This window comes from Equus caballus, chromosome X, assembly GCF_041296265.1.
Source record: "Equus caballus isolate H_3958 breed thoroughbred chromosome X, TB-T2T, whole genome shotgun sequence".
Lineage (NCBI taxonomy): Eukaryota > Metazoa > Chordata > Mammalia > Perissodactyla > Equidae > Equus > Equus caballus.
This window is the reverse complement of record NC_091715.1, coordinates 143,881,067-143,896,064: the sequence shown is the minus strand read 5'-3', so window position 1 is coordinate 143,896,064 and position 14,998 is coordinate 143,881,067. Positions and strand designations below refer to the sequence as shown.

Genomic DNA, 14,998 nt, shown 5'->3' with positions numbered 1-14,998 from the left:
GGGGTGGGGAGCGTGTGAACGCTGACAAGCCCCTTGTGTGCTGGGCGGCAGGGGGCGTGTGTGAAGGAAGGAGCACCAAGAGCACGATTGCAGAGGTGCGTTTCAGCCCTTCAGGGATGCGGGCTTTCTGGAGCTTCTTGGCTTTCCCTTTCCTTGCTTAGGACCTCAACTGCCCCTTCCTCGAGGGTCTTTACATCACAGAGCCAAAGACTATTCAGGAACTGCTGTGCAGCCCCTCGAAGTACCGCTTGGAAATCCTGGAGTGGATCTGTACACGGTAATGTCGTTGTTTCTTCCTTCCCCGCCCGGGGGGTACACCGGGTGCCACTGAACCCACCGGAGGAGGGTGGGGTTTGTTATTGGTATAAGTAGCTGTCCTCCCAGGGGGCTCCATACCCTACCACAGGGCACTGTGAGAACAGCTACTTAGGTTAAGAGGTGCCAGCTTTGGAGCCATGCTCAAGTTTGGGGTGGAAGTGCCTCCCACCCCCCCCCCCCACCCCCCCCCGCAGCAGTGCTTCAGCCTGTCTGTTTGCTACCTTGCAGAAGTGCTGAGCTTGGCTTCGGAGCATTTTTCTTGCTTTAACTCCTAGTTTCAGAGCTGGCAGGGACCTGAGAAGTGATCGACTGCAGTCCTTTCATCTTCAGACTGGGAAGCCGAGGGTCAGGCTACAGGCATTAACTGTCTCGGGCCTTCCCACTAAGGAGTGAGTGATAAGCAGGCCTAAGACCCCGGTTCCCAGTCCTTCAAGTCAAGGTGCGGCATGGTGTCTGTGCTTGGACAGTGCAAGGGAAGCAATGCCTGCCCAGATGGCAAGGGGAAAGATCCAGAAAGTCCTGCAGAATGTCTGCTCCTTAGGAGCAGCAGCCCCTGAGCTGAATGTCTGTCTTAAGGCTCCAGTGGGGAAGGCTTGCCCATGCCTTCTGTGGAGCACAGATCCCGTGCTATTGGGAGAGACCCCTCAGGGCCCTCCCTGGAGAGGCCGTGCTCAGTCAGTATGGCAGTCTCTCATGAGGCCAGGCCTGGACCTGCCCCTCTTCAGCCTGACCTGTCTGCCCTTGCAGCTGAGGAAGACGCCTGGGCAGGAGCCTGGTGGTGGAGCAGCACCCAACTGGTGCACTTGCCAGGCCATGGGACCTCAGCAGACCTGGCCCTGGGCTGGGTGTCCTAGGCACTGCCGGGAGGAAGGAGGAGGTGTTTTCATGTTTGAACCTCTGCGTTTCCAGCAGCCCCTCCTGCTGCCTTCCAGGCCCTTCCCCAGGCCTCACCCCAGGCCTCGACACACCAGTGCTCTCATAAGCTTTGTTCTTGTTGATGTTGTTCTCCCTCCTGGAAATACCCTTCAGGTCTCTGCGTGTCACACATACTCCTATACAGCCTTCAAAGGCTCAGCTCACATGTCCCATCTCCTTTTAAAAAGTCTCCAGTTCCCAGGACAAGATGTATTCCTCCTTCCCCTGAACACCCATAACCTTTTGAGTGCACCTCTGCCAGAGCCCTCAGCCCGTTGGTTCTCTCTTGACCTGCTGTCCTCTCGGGCTCTCCAAAGCACTGGGAGCTGCAGAAGGGTGGGCCTCCCCCACCGGCCCCAGCCCACAGTATGATGTTGTGCATACCCGAGACATGCTCCAGGCTATGGGCAGACAGGCAGGTACATGGACACACGCGCACCCGTGTGCCACTCCAGGCACCTCAGACACGGATGGGTGTCCTCAAGGTACTGGACCTTAAGTGGCTGTAAAAGGTGCAGACACAAATCCCAGTGTTAGACACACCTCTGCAGGCTCAGTGCTGTGGACGATGGCAGGGAGGAGGTGGCATTTGATCTTGGAGGGCACAGGGAATGGTAGGTGCTCGTGTCGACAGGAGCGGGGAGTTGAGGTGTGGGAGAGAGAGCTGGGCAGCGGTGGCCTGGCTGGCAGCTCAGGGCAGCCCATGTGGAGCCTTGTGAGCCATGTGAAGGCCTTGGGGCTTTGCGCTCTGGGCAGGATCAGCATGGGACCGGGGGAGCGACATACCGAAATTGGCATTTTGGCAAGGTGATTCAGGGGTTCTGTGGCAGATGGATTTGGCTGGAGATGGGGAGACCAACATGGAGGGTGTTTCATCAGCCCTGGGAATTGATGGCAGATGGCTCCCGTGACAGCTACTGCGAGCCTTGGAGGGACCAGCATCTAGTCCAGGAAGCTGCAGGAGAGACAGTAGTGGGTGTGCCCTAGGCTAGTAGGTGGTCTTGAGCATGCTCCCAGCAGGAGAGGATCTCGAGGGAAGGAGCCCAGAAGCTGGGGACTGGGTTGTTCTGCTGGCCAGAGAGAGCTGGGGGGGATCTGTCTGTGGCTGCGCTCCTCAAATGCTTTTAGTACTTCTTTCAGATATAGGAAACCAAATCCTTTTAAGCAGCAGCCAGGGAACGCACGCTTGCTTTTTATGATCCAAGCTGGCAAAAGTGCCGTAGGCCTTTCAAGGGCCTGAGAAGAGGATTGGACAGCATTCAGCTTCCCCCGAATTTCATGCTGGCTTTCTCTGCACATGGCTTTACCATTTCAGGCCTCCGTTTAGGGCCACCTTGTTCACCCCTCTCCGGGAGGAACCCAGAAGCTGCCCCCAGTGTTGGCCCTCAGCGGGGTTGGGGCTGAGCCACAGGGTCCCCTGGGTGGCTGAATTCAAGTCATGTGGTCTCCTTGGCCTCCCAAAGGGCTGTAATTGCTTTCAAGGCTCTGAGCGCCATTGGTTTCTGCCCTGCTCCCTGCTGCTTCAGGAAAATCAACTTTATTGAAAGCCCTTTCTGAGTGAGGTCACTTCAGCTTGTGTGGATTTGTTCTTTAGTGTTTTGAAGTGGTTTGCTGTGGTCCAGCCTGTGCCTGCTGGATCGCTGAGTGCTCTCTGCTCCTTGGCGCCTTGTGAGAGAGAGAATGTTGCCCAGCAACTGGGCCCAGGGGCCAGCCTCCTAACATTTCACCCGGTGGGGGCTCCTTCTCCTCCTTCCCTTTGTGCCCTGGCCCTCTTTGGCCGAGTGAGTGGTTGCTGTAATGAGTCACGAAGACAGGTGGTGCAGCTGAGGCTGCTGGGTCCAGCCGCTCTCTGCTGTAGTCCTACAGTGTGGGGCCCCAGGTCCGCGGTGGCCCTGCTAGCTCCCAGGGCCCCAGTATGGTCATGGAAGGTGTGACCTGGGACGCAGGTCTTGGAGGCACGGCCCCGGGGAAGGAGCAGTGAGACCTCTGACTGCCACGGTGCCCTTTCCCACCACGCTGAGTCAGGACATCCCTAGGGCTGGGGCCCTGGCCCCCACACTGCGCTGGCAGAGTGGAGTCCGGCCCTAGCTGTCCAGTGGAAAGAGCCTCTTTATCTTCACATGGATAGGGCCTGCCATGGCAGCTAGCTCCTGGGGCTCCCTGGCAAGCAAGCGTTGGTCTCAGCAACTGGAATGACATTCCCATGGCCTCTGTGCTGTGCCGGGCCCGGAGCTCAGGGCTGGGACTGCAGCGCTCAGACCCTGCCCGCTCTTGGAGGAGACCCAGCGGGAGGCCTGAGCCGTGTGGTACTTGTGACACGTGCCAGAGTTTTGGGGCCCTTACTTTTGGATGCGGTCTGTGTCTGGAAACAGTTCTGCCTGTCAGCTCAGTGTCTTAAGGTGAGATGCTTTCAAGTGGCCACTGTCCTGTTTATCTGTGTGGTGTCATCAAAGCCAGGCCTCCACCAGGCCAAGGGGGGCAGCTGGGATTACCGTCTCCCCACCTGGGAGGCTGGGGCTGTGACCCCAGAGCCCATCACACTAGGAGCCCTCAAATGGCTGAAAGCTGTGAGCTGGAGCAGCAGTATCTCCTGCTGATTTATGCTTTTTCTCAGCTCTGTTGAAAGAGCTAAGCGTGGGCATTTACTAATGGCAGATTATTCCGTGGCAAGAGGCCGTGGTCACTCGTTCATTTATGCTCCCTGGCCCCCTTCTCCGTACTGGCTGCTGCTTGGGCCCACCCCAGAAATACAGGACGTAAAGCCAGCTCCTGGCCTCGGTGAGCCCACAGTCTGAGAGGGACATTGCCTAGGCCCCTCTGTGATGGAGGAATGCCGAGGTGGCTGCCTTCTGGAGCCAGTGCTGTCAGCTGTGGGCTTCGCAGGATGAGCCGGAGTGGACTCGGTGTGCTGTGGCCAGGTGAGAAGAAAGCTCTCTGTGACGAGAAGAGGGGGGACTCAGGCGGGGCCTGCAAGGCTGCCAGAGCAGGAAGGGCCTCACTGGATATCCTGCAAAGAAACCTGCCCCGTGATTTAGAGAAAAGCCAGCCCCTTGGTTCCTTCTGAGAAAGAGCTTGGAGATCTGAGGAATTCAGTTTTTCCCTCTTGGGCAGTCATTTCATTTTTTTTATTGTGAGAATTTTAATTTCAATATTCAAAGTCACATTTCTTAGGTAAACTTTCAGCAATATTTTGGTTTTTGTTTCTTGATAACTTATGGTCTTGAAATTCATATCACATAAAATTATCCGTTGTAAAGTGAACATTTCAGTGGCGTTTAGCACATGCACAAGTCATCCAATTTTTAGATTGTGTGTAGGGAGGGGTCATGAGGGAGCCTCTGTGGCCCGCTCAAGCCTCTCTGGTTTTGCTCTTTCCCTGCAGGGTCTGTCCGTCCTGGCAGGACAAGTTCAGCTCGCTGAAGGCGACCCCGGCTGAGGTGAAGATCCAAGGTGGGTCTGTGTTACGGGAGTTTGGAGCTGGGTGGTGGATTCTGGGCAGTTCTGAGCTTGTGCACAGCCTCCTTAGCGGTTGTGAATTTCCCATTGGACTGGTGTTTTCTTCTGGATGGTGCACACGCCGTGGATACTGTGAGCCCTTCTTGATGCGTGGGAGAGCTCCTCTCGTAGGGGCATGTGAGCAAGGCCGAGGGTGTGTCTCCCTGCCAGCCCGCCCACCAAAGTGCTCTGGGCAGAGATGGCGCTTCTTGCCAGTGTCTCCGGTGGTCTGTCCTCTTCTCACTGGGGCTACAGGTGGCTTTCCTGGGAGCATGCTGGGCAGCTCTGCATCAGGGCTGTCTTGTAGGCACTTCTTTCCTATCTTTTCTTGGGAAAAACTGCTCTTAACCCAGTAGTGAACATTAGGTGAGGGGAGCAAGTTGCAGTCCTCAAGTTGGTGGCTAACTCTTCCCCTTCACAACGGTATCTCTAAAAGTCAGATTTCCCATGGGCCTGCGTTTGGCCCACCCACTAAAGGGTGGGAGAACTGGATCCTGGGGTCCTGCTCCATGCCCAGCTGGCACTGCCAATTCACTTATTTGGGGACACTTGTCCCCGAGGCTGAAGTGGGCCAGAAGAACAGGTCTTCATGTCTTGGAGCCTGCAGGGCTGGTCTGCGGGCAGGCCCAGGCTGCCCAGAAATGCTGCCCTTCTCCCCGGCGCCATTATGTCCAACACTTTCCTGCTGATGGGACCACGTCAAGGCCGAGCGAGCCTGACCGTCAGACCACACCTGAGTCCTCCAGTACACACATGCACAGCTGCCAGCCCTGGCCCTTAGCCCAGTCACAGCCTTGACCTTGCCATTCGCAGCCTCAGTTTCCTCTTCTGTAACGTGTGGGTGATAACCTCACCCTTGCTCGTGGGAGTGCACGGAGTGTCAGAGCAGGTGGTAGACATGAATGCTTGTTAAAGAGTGTAAGTGGTAGAACCCGGGACGAGTAAGGGGTGAGCATGCCTGAATTCATGTGACAAGTGTCTGTGGAGTGCCCGTGGTGCCCCCCGTCCTGGCTCAGGGCTGGTGCTGCTGCTCTCATAGAGCTTCTGTGCGCTGGGAGAGACGGGATAAATGAAGAAGGCAGCACCATCCAGAAAGCCAGGGGAGGGCAGAGGGGTGCCTGGGTGGGCCGGGGGAAGGGTGGTACTGTTGACACCAGACAGCTGAGGAAGGCCGCAGGGTTAAACAGACTTGCAGGAAGGGAGGGAGCGAGCCTGGCAGATAGCAGGAAGAAGAGTGTCCGGGGTGGGAGAGTAGCGAGCGCGAAGGTTCTGAGGTAGGCAGCTCTGACGGGCAGCAAGGAGGCCAGGGAGAGGAGTGATGGAGCACTGAGCCTTCGATGTGGGCTAAGTGAGAGAGGGCTCAGGGAGGACAGAAGGATTTGGGGTGAAGGGCTGTGGGCAGAGCAGGTGTGCTTGGGGCTATAACTGCATTTGTACAGCATTTCTAGGATTACAGATGCTTTCACGTGAACGCTCTGCTTGCTTCCTGCTCCAGCCCTTCCAAATTAGATGCCAGAATTATGCCTGTGAGGGGTAGGGTGTTGCCGCCGGGCTAGGTGGGGGGTGCAGAGCCGGCATTGACCCCAGGCTTTCTGGTTCCAAGCCCTGCCCTTTCTCTGTATACCAGATGGTTACTCAGGAAGCGCCCAGGGCACCCTGGAAGATGTGGCTGGGCAATTCCTGCACCCTGAAAGGACTGAGTTTCCCAATCTGTAAAATGGAGCTGAGGCCCACCTCCTAGTGTTGCCGGCAACCTCTGGAAGGGCAGCCCACAGCATGTTTGGGAGGTTCTCTCACCTCTGCTGGTTCCTCAGGTAGTTGGCTGGTTTCTCTAGAAGCCAGAGTTCTCTATGGAAGAGCATGGGATGCAACCCCTTATTTTCAGGCGAGGAAACTGACGCCCAGAGAGGGGCACTGACCCGGTGCAGGTCATTCAGCAAGAGGCAGTCCTGACACCTGGATGTGTCGTCCACCTGCCTGCTTGTCGGCCTGACCCTGCCTCGTGGGCACTGGGCCTGCCTACACTGGAGTAGGAGCACCCTCCCCAGGGAAGTGCTTGGCACCCTGCATGTTTGTGTACCCTCTGGGTGCACAGTGTCTGCAGTAACAGGATCCTTGTGTTCTGACAGAGATGGTGAAATTAGGCCATGAGCTGATGTTATGTGGGCCGGATGACCAGGAGCTCCTGAAGGTAAGAGAGGGCCGTCTCTGTCCCCATGGGCCTGGGGCCTTGGTGAGGCTGAGGTGGGGATGGGAGGGGTTTCTTGCCTGAGGCCTGGGAGCCAGCATCTCCAGCCCCTGCTCTTTAGCCCCCTGTGGCAGGAACCCATAGGATTCCCTTGGGTAGACTCCAGCCATCCCTAGGGCTGAGGTGGGAGGGTGGCTGAGGAGGCCAAGGAACATCCCTGGCTTATGATGACCAAAGGGACAAGAGAGTGCATCCTGTCCTTGGTCGATGACTTCATACACACTGGCACTGTAGTAAGTACTTTACATGCCAGTAACTGTCACACCCACCCTTGGCGGTAGGTACTTGTCTTAGCCCCATTTCACAGTGGAGGTCACCCAGTGACAGAACCTGGGCTCAACCCCAGGCCCTGGCTTCCGAGCCCACACCCTTTCCCCCAGTTGCTCCCTGCCACCAGTTTCTGTACAGAGGTGGCCCTAATTTACCTCCGCATCAAAGAAACTCTAAATTTTTTTTTAAATTTTGAAATAAATGTTTCCACATTTTGACTATTATAAATAACATTGCTATGAATGTTCCCATATGTGTTTTTGACTGAAGATGTGTTTTCGCTTCTCTTGGGTATATAGCTAGGAGTGGAGTTGATGGGGCATGTAATAACTCTACATTTAACTTTTTGAGGAATCACCAAACTGTTTTCCAAAGTGGCTGCGCCATTTTATGTTCCCACCAGCAACGTTGAGGGGTCCAATGTCTCCACTTCCTCACCAACCATTGTTATTGTCCATCTTTTTGATTCCAGCCATCCTGGTGGGTGTGAAGGGCTATCTCACTGTGGTTTTAATTTACATTTCCCTGATGACTAATGATGCTGAGCAGCTGTTCATGTTCTTATTGGCCATCTGTGCATCTTATTAGGAGAAATGTCTCTATTCAGTTCTTTTGCCCACTTTTTATTTGGGTTGTTTTTTTATTGTTGAGTTGTAAGAATTCTTTATATATTCTGGATACAAGTCACATCAGATATTTGATTTACAAATATTTTCTCTCATTCTGTGGATTGCCTTTTCACTTTCTTGATGTATCCTTTGGAGCACAAAAGTTTTTAGTTTTGATGAAGTCCAATTTATTTAATTTTCTTTTTATTGTTTGTGCTTTTGGTGTCCTATCTAAGAATCCATCACCAAATTCAAAGCTGTGAAGATTGGCACCTATGTTTTCTTCCAAGAGTTTTATAATTTTACCTCTTACATTTAGGTCTTTGATCCATTTAGAGTTAGTTTTACGTATGGTGTAATGTGTGCGTCCAACCTCATTCTTTTGCATGTTGCTGTCTGGTTGTCACAGCACCATTTATTGAAAAGGCTGTTCTTTCCTCATTGAATTGTTTTGGCACCCTTGTTGAAAATCAACTAACTGTAAATGTGAGGGTTTATTTCTATATTCTCTATTCTACTCCATTGACCTATATGTCTGTCCTTATGCCAGTACTACATTGTCATGATTACTGTAGCTTTGTAGTAAGTTGTGACGTGTAAATCCTCCAACTGTGCTCTTTTTTAAGATTGTTTTAGCTATTCTGGGTCCCTTGAATTTCCATATGAATTTTAGAATCAGCTTGTCAATTTCTACAAAAAAGCCAACTGGGATTTTGATGAAGATTGCGTTGAATCTGTAGGTCACTTTGGGGAGTATTGCCATCAACAGTGTTACATCTTCCTATCCATGAACATAGGCTGTCTTTCCATTTATTTAGGTTTTCTTTCATTTCTTTCAAAGATGTTTGGTAGCTTTCAGTGTACAAGTCTTGTACTTCTTTTGTTAAATTTATTCCTAAGTATTTTATTCTTTATGGTGGTACAGTAAATAGAATTGTTTTCTTAATTTCATTTTTGTATTGTTCATTGCTAGTGTGTGGAAATACAATTGATTTTTGCATATTGCTCTTGTATCCTGCCACCTCACTAAACTTGTTTATTAGTTTGAATAGTTTTTTAGTGGATTCCTTAGGATTTTCTCTATAAAAGATTGTGTCATCTGCAAACAGATATAGATTTATGTCTGCCTTTCCAATTTGTATGCCTTTTATTTCTTTTTCTTGCCCAAATGTTCTGGCTGGCACCTTCAGTGTAATGTTAAATAGAAGTGGCAAGACTGGGCATCCTTGCCCTTGTTCCTCATCTAAGAAGGGAAAACATCTGATTTTCACCATTGAAGATAGCTGTGGGTTTTTCACAGATGCTCTTTATCAGGTTGAGGATGTTCCGTTCTATTCCTAGATTAAGTGTTTTTTATCATGAAGGGTGTTTGATTTTGTCAAATGTTTTCCCTGCATCTACTGAGATGATCATGTGGTTTTGTCCTTTATGCTATGCTTCCTTCATTTGTGACGTACCAAGTTTCCTTTTGGAATATTTCACTTCTGTCTGAAGAACTGCCTTTAGCAATTCCCTTTAGAAGTAGTTCCAAATTCTCTTAGATTTCATTTGAGTATGTCTAGTTCCCCTTCATTATTGATGGATATTTTCACTGATACAGAATTCTGGGGTGGAATTTCTTCTTTCTCCATGGATTCCAATGAGAAATCTGCAGTCATTTGCATCATTTTCCCTCTATGGGTCATACGTTGTTTTTTTTCCGCTACTTTGAAATCGTGTTCATTGCCATTAGTTTTCAGTAATTTGATTATACATTTATGGGGAGATTTCTTTGAGTTTGTCCTGTTTGGATTCGTTCAGCTTCTCAAATCTGTAAGTTTGTGTCTTTTGTCAGACTTGGGAAGTTTTCAGCCATTATTCCTTCAAATATTTTTTCAGCCTACATGCTTTTCTCCTCTCTTTTTGGGCCTCGTATGACACACACAGTAAGCCTTTTGTTATTGTACCACAAATCTATGAGGCTCTTAATTTTTTTTTCAATCTTTTTTCTGTCGCTCATATTGGATAGTTTCTGTTAATCTGTTTTCAAGTTCACTGATTCTTTCCTCTGTCCCCTCCATTTTGCTGTTGAGTCCCTCAGTGAGTTTTTTATTTTAGTTATTCTGTTTTCCTGTTCTAAAATTTCCATGTGGTTTCTTAAAAAAAGTATTTTCTGTTTCTTTGCTGATGCTGTCTATTTTAACTTTTGTTTCAAGAGTGTTTATTACTTATTCAGCTTTTTTATAATGATTGCTTTAAATTTGTCAAGTAATTCTAGTGTCTGTGCCATCTTGCCATTGGTGTCTGTTGATTGTCTTTTTTTCATGCAAGTTCAGATTTTCATGGTTCTTCATGTGCCAAGTAATTTTGGATTGCGTCCTGGACATTTTGACTATTACTTTGACTCTGAGTCTTGTTAAATTTTATGGAGAATGTTGATAATTTGTGTTTTAGCAGGCACTTAACCTGGTTAAGTTTAAGCTACGAGTCCAGCCCTCTTCTCTAGCCTGTGGTCCCAGCGTCAGGTCTATTTCCACAGCCTTTGTGCCGCTATTCAGGCCCGTCCTGCATGTGCGCCACCCAGTGGTCTGGCTGGGACCTGGGCAGCACTGGTCTCTCCCCTGGTTTAGTAATCGAAGTCTTAGGTATGCTCACCAAGACCAGATTCACCCTTGCACAGGTTGGGGTGAGCCCAGGTGTTCATAAACGGATTTACGGGTCACTTTCCCAAGCTCTTCCCTCCATGTCATCTCTTTGATACTCGCTGGTTCCTGGGGAAAGGGGCTCTCCTTTTCCATCCTCCAGCCATAAACCACCCATGTCTGTGACTGCACCACAGCTGTAGGAGAATGGAGGAGAAGAAGCAGTCACAGGGTTTGGCCCCATAGCTCCATGAATGGAGAGGAAGGTCTCCTGTCCTCAGAGTGTTCATTCCACCTTTGTTGCTGCTGCCACTCCCGCCATGATATTGCCTGGGGTCTGAGAGAACAGAGAAGAGGGAGAGAAGAAAGGCCGAGGATTTCTCCCAGTGTCTCTGAGCGCTCAGGGTTCCCTTTTCTGGAGCTTGCCATCTGTACCACCATGCTCCCTTTTGAGTTTGGGCTGAGCAGAGTGCAGGGCTGGGGAGAGTGGAGGAGAGAACACGGTGTATCACTGCCCGTCTGAGCGGAAACTGCGGCTTCGGGTCTGCCTCCCTGACACACCTGCTCACAATGACTTTTCCGAGACTGCAGACGCCTGCCACGTGTGTTCTGGCCTGCTCTGAGGGGTGGGCGTTCGGTGGGAGAGGACGATGGTCCCTCTATCTTACCCGGAGCTGTAACCTTTCCCTTAGTTTTTATTAAAAATTTTTTATTGTGGTAAAATGCACATAGTATAAAATTTACTATTTTAACCATTTTTCAAATATTTCCCGGCAGGCCCTGAGGGAAGCCTGCTCTTTTTTTTTTTAACATGTTTTTATTATGATAAAATATGCAACATAAAATTTACCATCTGAACCACGTGTAAGTGTACAGTCAGTGACATTAAGCACATTCACAGTGTTGTGCAACCACCATCACCTTCCATTTCCAGAACTCTCTTCTCCATCTTCCCAATTTTTAAGCCATTTTAAAGCATAAAATTCAGTGACATTTACTATATTCCTGATGTTGTACAACCATCACCTCTGTCTAGTTCTGGAATATTTTCGTCACCCTAAAAGGAGGTGCCCTGCCCTTGAAGCAGGCACTGGCAATCCCTGCTCTCCTGTCTCTGTTCCACAGCAATGGAGGCACACGCTGTGTGGCCTTTTGTGACTTGCTTCTTCACTTGGCACAATACTCTCAGGCGCCATCCATGTTGGAGCATGGATCAGTACTTCATTCCATTTTAAGGAATAAGAAATAAAAGCAAAAGAAGAATTTACGTTGGCATTATTGAGAACTGGGAGTCGGGGCACAAGAGAAAGGAGATATGGGAGTAAGATTATTAAGTTTGGTCAAAATCAAACCATGTAGTTTGGAATTGGAATAGGGAATGTCAGCATGAGCGCCTAATATATTTTACCTAAAAATATGTGTGTGTATGTATATATGTGCATTGCTTTGCTTTGTCCCCTGAAGAGGCTGAGAACAGTGACACCCCAGTTGTAACACAGGCTTGGGGCAGGAAATGTACCAGTTGAATCAGGGACACCTTGTCACACCAGACAGCAAGGCAGCCATCCAAGACCTCTGGTCATGTCCAAAGGACTCAGGAGGCAGCTAGCAATAGAAGCCCTCACTGGCCAAAGAGGGGACGTTGTGGGGACGATGCTTGTACTGTAAGGACATTGAGTGCAGTAGACTGAGGCCCTTCATGTATGTTTAAATCCATGAGTTTATAACGATACTTTTAAAAAGTCATCATTTTGAAGCACAAGCAACAAAAGAAAAAATAGGTGAGTTGGATTTCCTTAAAATGAAACACTTTGGTGCTTCAAAGGTCACTGTTAAGAAAGTAGAGAGAATCTTTGTCAGTCATATAGCTGGTAAGGATCTAGTATCCAGAATCTGTAAAGAACCCTTACAACTCAATAATGAAAAGACAAAGAACCCAACTCAAAAATGGACAAAGGATCTGAATAGACTTTTCTCCAAACAAATGGCCAATAAGTGCATGAAGATAGTCACCATCACTAGTCATCAGGGAAATGCAAATCTAAACCTTGATGAAATGCCGCTTCATACACACTAGGATGTCTACTAACAAAAAGGCAACTAAGAAGCACTAGTGAGGATGAGGAGATCGGAGCCCTCCTACCGGCAGGCAGGGATGTGCACCGGGGCAGCTGCTGTGGGAGACAGTCAGGCGGTCCCTCAAAAGAGTCGGCGTGGACTGACCCAGTGCTTCCACTCTGAGCTCTGTCCCCAAGAGAGCTGAAAACGTCTGTCCACGTGGAAATTTGTACAGGAACAGGAAGTATTACACTTGCTAGCCCCCAAATAGAAGCCACCCAAATTTCCATCAACTGGCAAATGGATAAACTAATTAACAGTTAAAAGAACAAATTACCAATACGTGCTACAATGTGGATAGACCTTGAAAACATGCCGAGTGAAAGAAGCCAGACACAAAAGACCACATATTGCATGATTCCATTTCTATGACAGGTCCGGAAGAGGCAAATGCAGTGACAGAAAGGAGATGAGTGGCTGCCAGGGGCCGGGGTGGGGTTATGGGGAGTGATGGCTAATGGGGATGGGGTTTGTTTTAGAGGTGATGGAAATGTCCTGGACCTACGTAGTGGCGATGGCTGCGCAGCTCTGGGACTATGCCAACAACCACTGAACTGTACATTTAGAAAGGGGGAATTCACGGTGCGTGCATTGTTTTGCAGTAAAAAATACCAGCACAGCTGAATGAAAAGAACATATCTGAGGGAGTGCTTCAGGCTAAAGAACGGAGAACAGCCCTGAGGTGGCGTGTACTTGGCCCGTTCCAGAAATAGCCAGCGGGCTGGTTTGGCTGGAGGAGAGCTCAGGGGCAGGCCATGTGGGATGCGGTAGGCCAGGGGAGGCCTTAGGGTGCTCTTGTCATTGTAGTGGGTGGTCACTAGAGTTTTCCTTAAGCAGTGTGGAGACAACCATGGCCATGGCGTGAAAGAGGTGGCTGGGTAGAGACCCGTCGGCGGGCTGCAGCTGTGCCCAGCCCTTGGGTACTAGCTTAGCAGGGTGTGGTAGTGGAGGCAACAGTAGGCGGAAGCAACCAGATTGGGCCAGGCCCACTGGGTTTGCTGCTGGAGGGATTGGAGTGGGAGCTAGGGGAGGGAGTCCCAGCCGGAGCGTGGAAAGGTCTGGGGCTTCGTGGATTCACTCGGCAGACCTTTCCAAGTGTCCTTGTTGGGTCAGGCCCTTTGCCAGGGAGCAGAGGGGAGACAGATGGGATGAGGCCTCTCTCCTGTGCTGCTCCTGGACCAGTAGAGGCTATGGACGGGCTTCAGGGATGTGGCTGCAGTCCAGCGTGGGGACTCTTGGGTCTTAGAGGGACTGGGCCCTGATGACCCACAGAGGACCTCTGTGGTCTGGGCCTGTGGCCTGGGGAGCTCAGGGGGTCGCTCAGCCCAGAACTGCCTGGTGGGGTCAGTGCCACTGTCCCAGCCCCACCCCATGGTTGGCAGAGCCCTGAGCAGGGGCACCTACCCCTTCCTGGGCATGGGGAGGGGGGCGCTATCGGAGCTGAATCTATGCTGAGGAGGGGACAGCAGGCAGGGTGTCCCAGCCGTGGCCACTGGTCAAGGCTTTGTGAGATCCTGAGTGACAGCTGCTCTCATGTTTCTGTCTGGGCTGTCCCCTGAGTTGACAGTGTCCCATACCCCCCCTCCTGCTCCCAGGCTGCCCTTGAAGTGTGTCACTCAGGCTTAGAGCGCCTTGGGCAGAAGGGGAGGATGAGTCAACAGGAGGTAGTGATGAGGCCCATGCAGCCAGTGGCAGGCTGAGGGCATGGAGATGGAGATGTCAGAAGCTTCCAGAGACACTGGTCTTGTTGATGTGGCCACACAGCCAAGAGCCAGGTTTGCCGGGAGTGCCAGGCAGCTGTAGCCATGAGGCCCAGCACCTGTGGACAGGGAACCAAGCTGCAAACATTATAGCAGAGCGCACTCCTTTCCCCAAGTCTTCTCCCTACCCAGGGCTACCTGGCCTGAAATGCCACTAGGAGCCTCTTGGCCCTTTCACTTCAGCTTGTGCCTTCCACGCACACTTTAAGTGCAGATGCTTCTTGGAGGGTTTTATAGTTAAGGTGCCAGCAAGGCTGGCTGAGTGAGTCATTCTGGTACGTTTCTCGGAATAGGGGATGTGTCAGGGCAGGGGCACCGAGGGGCTAAAGTGGAGAGAGAGGCCCAGCTTTCTTTCCAGCACCCCTGCTCACACGGGCCTCTCTTGAGCAGGCTAGCCCTCTCAGGTCATTAGTGTTTGGGTCCTGGGGATCGGCTGCGAGCCTCCTCCACTTTCTGGAAGGAGAAGGGAGCTGTAGTTCTGAACCCTTCAGCTCTTGGCCAGGCAGCCCCTTTGGAGAGGAGCACGGTCGGTGCAGTCCCCCTGCATGGCCTCGTCTTGCTGTGCTGGTCAGCTTTGTCCATTCCTGGCTGCGGAGGGTGGATTGCCAAGAACAGGCCTCCTCCTGGAGGTGTTCCTGTGGAACG

At 50.9% G+C, this 14,998-nt stretch overlaps 1 protein-coding gene across 17 annotated transcripts in view; it reads left to right on the top strand.

Annotated features, from left to right (window-relative positions):
* The window catches only part of HAUS7 (HAUS augmin like complex subunit 7), a 46,847-nt gene that overhangs the window by 19,869 nt on the left and 11,980 nt on the right, over nucleotides 1-14,998 (top strand). For all 17 annotated transcript variants that reach the window (XM_070257597.1, XM_070257596.1, XM_070257595.1 and 14 more), the window contains 3 exons: nucleotides 162-277; nucleotides 4,616-4,683; nucleotides 6,858-6,919. In XM_070257597.1, the coding sequence (XP_070113698.1) occupies nucleotides 162-277; nucleotides 4,616-4,683; nucleotides 6,858-6,919 (246 nt within the window). The remainder of the gene's footprint in view (nucleotides 1-161; nucleotides 278-4,615; nucleotides 4,684-6,857; nucleotides 6,920-14,998) is intronic.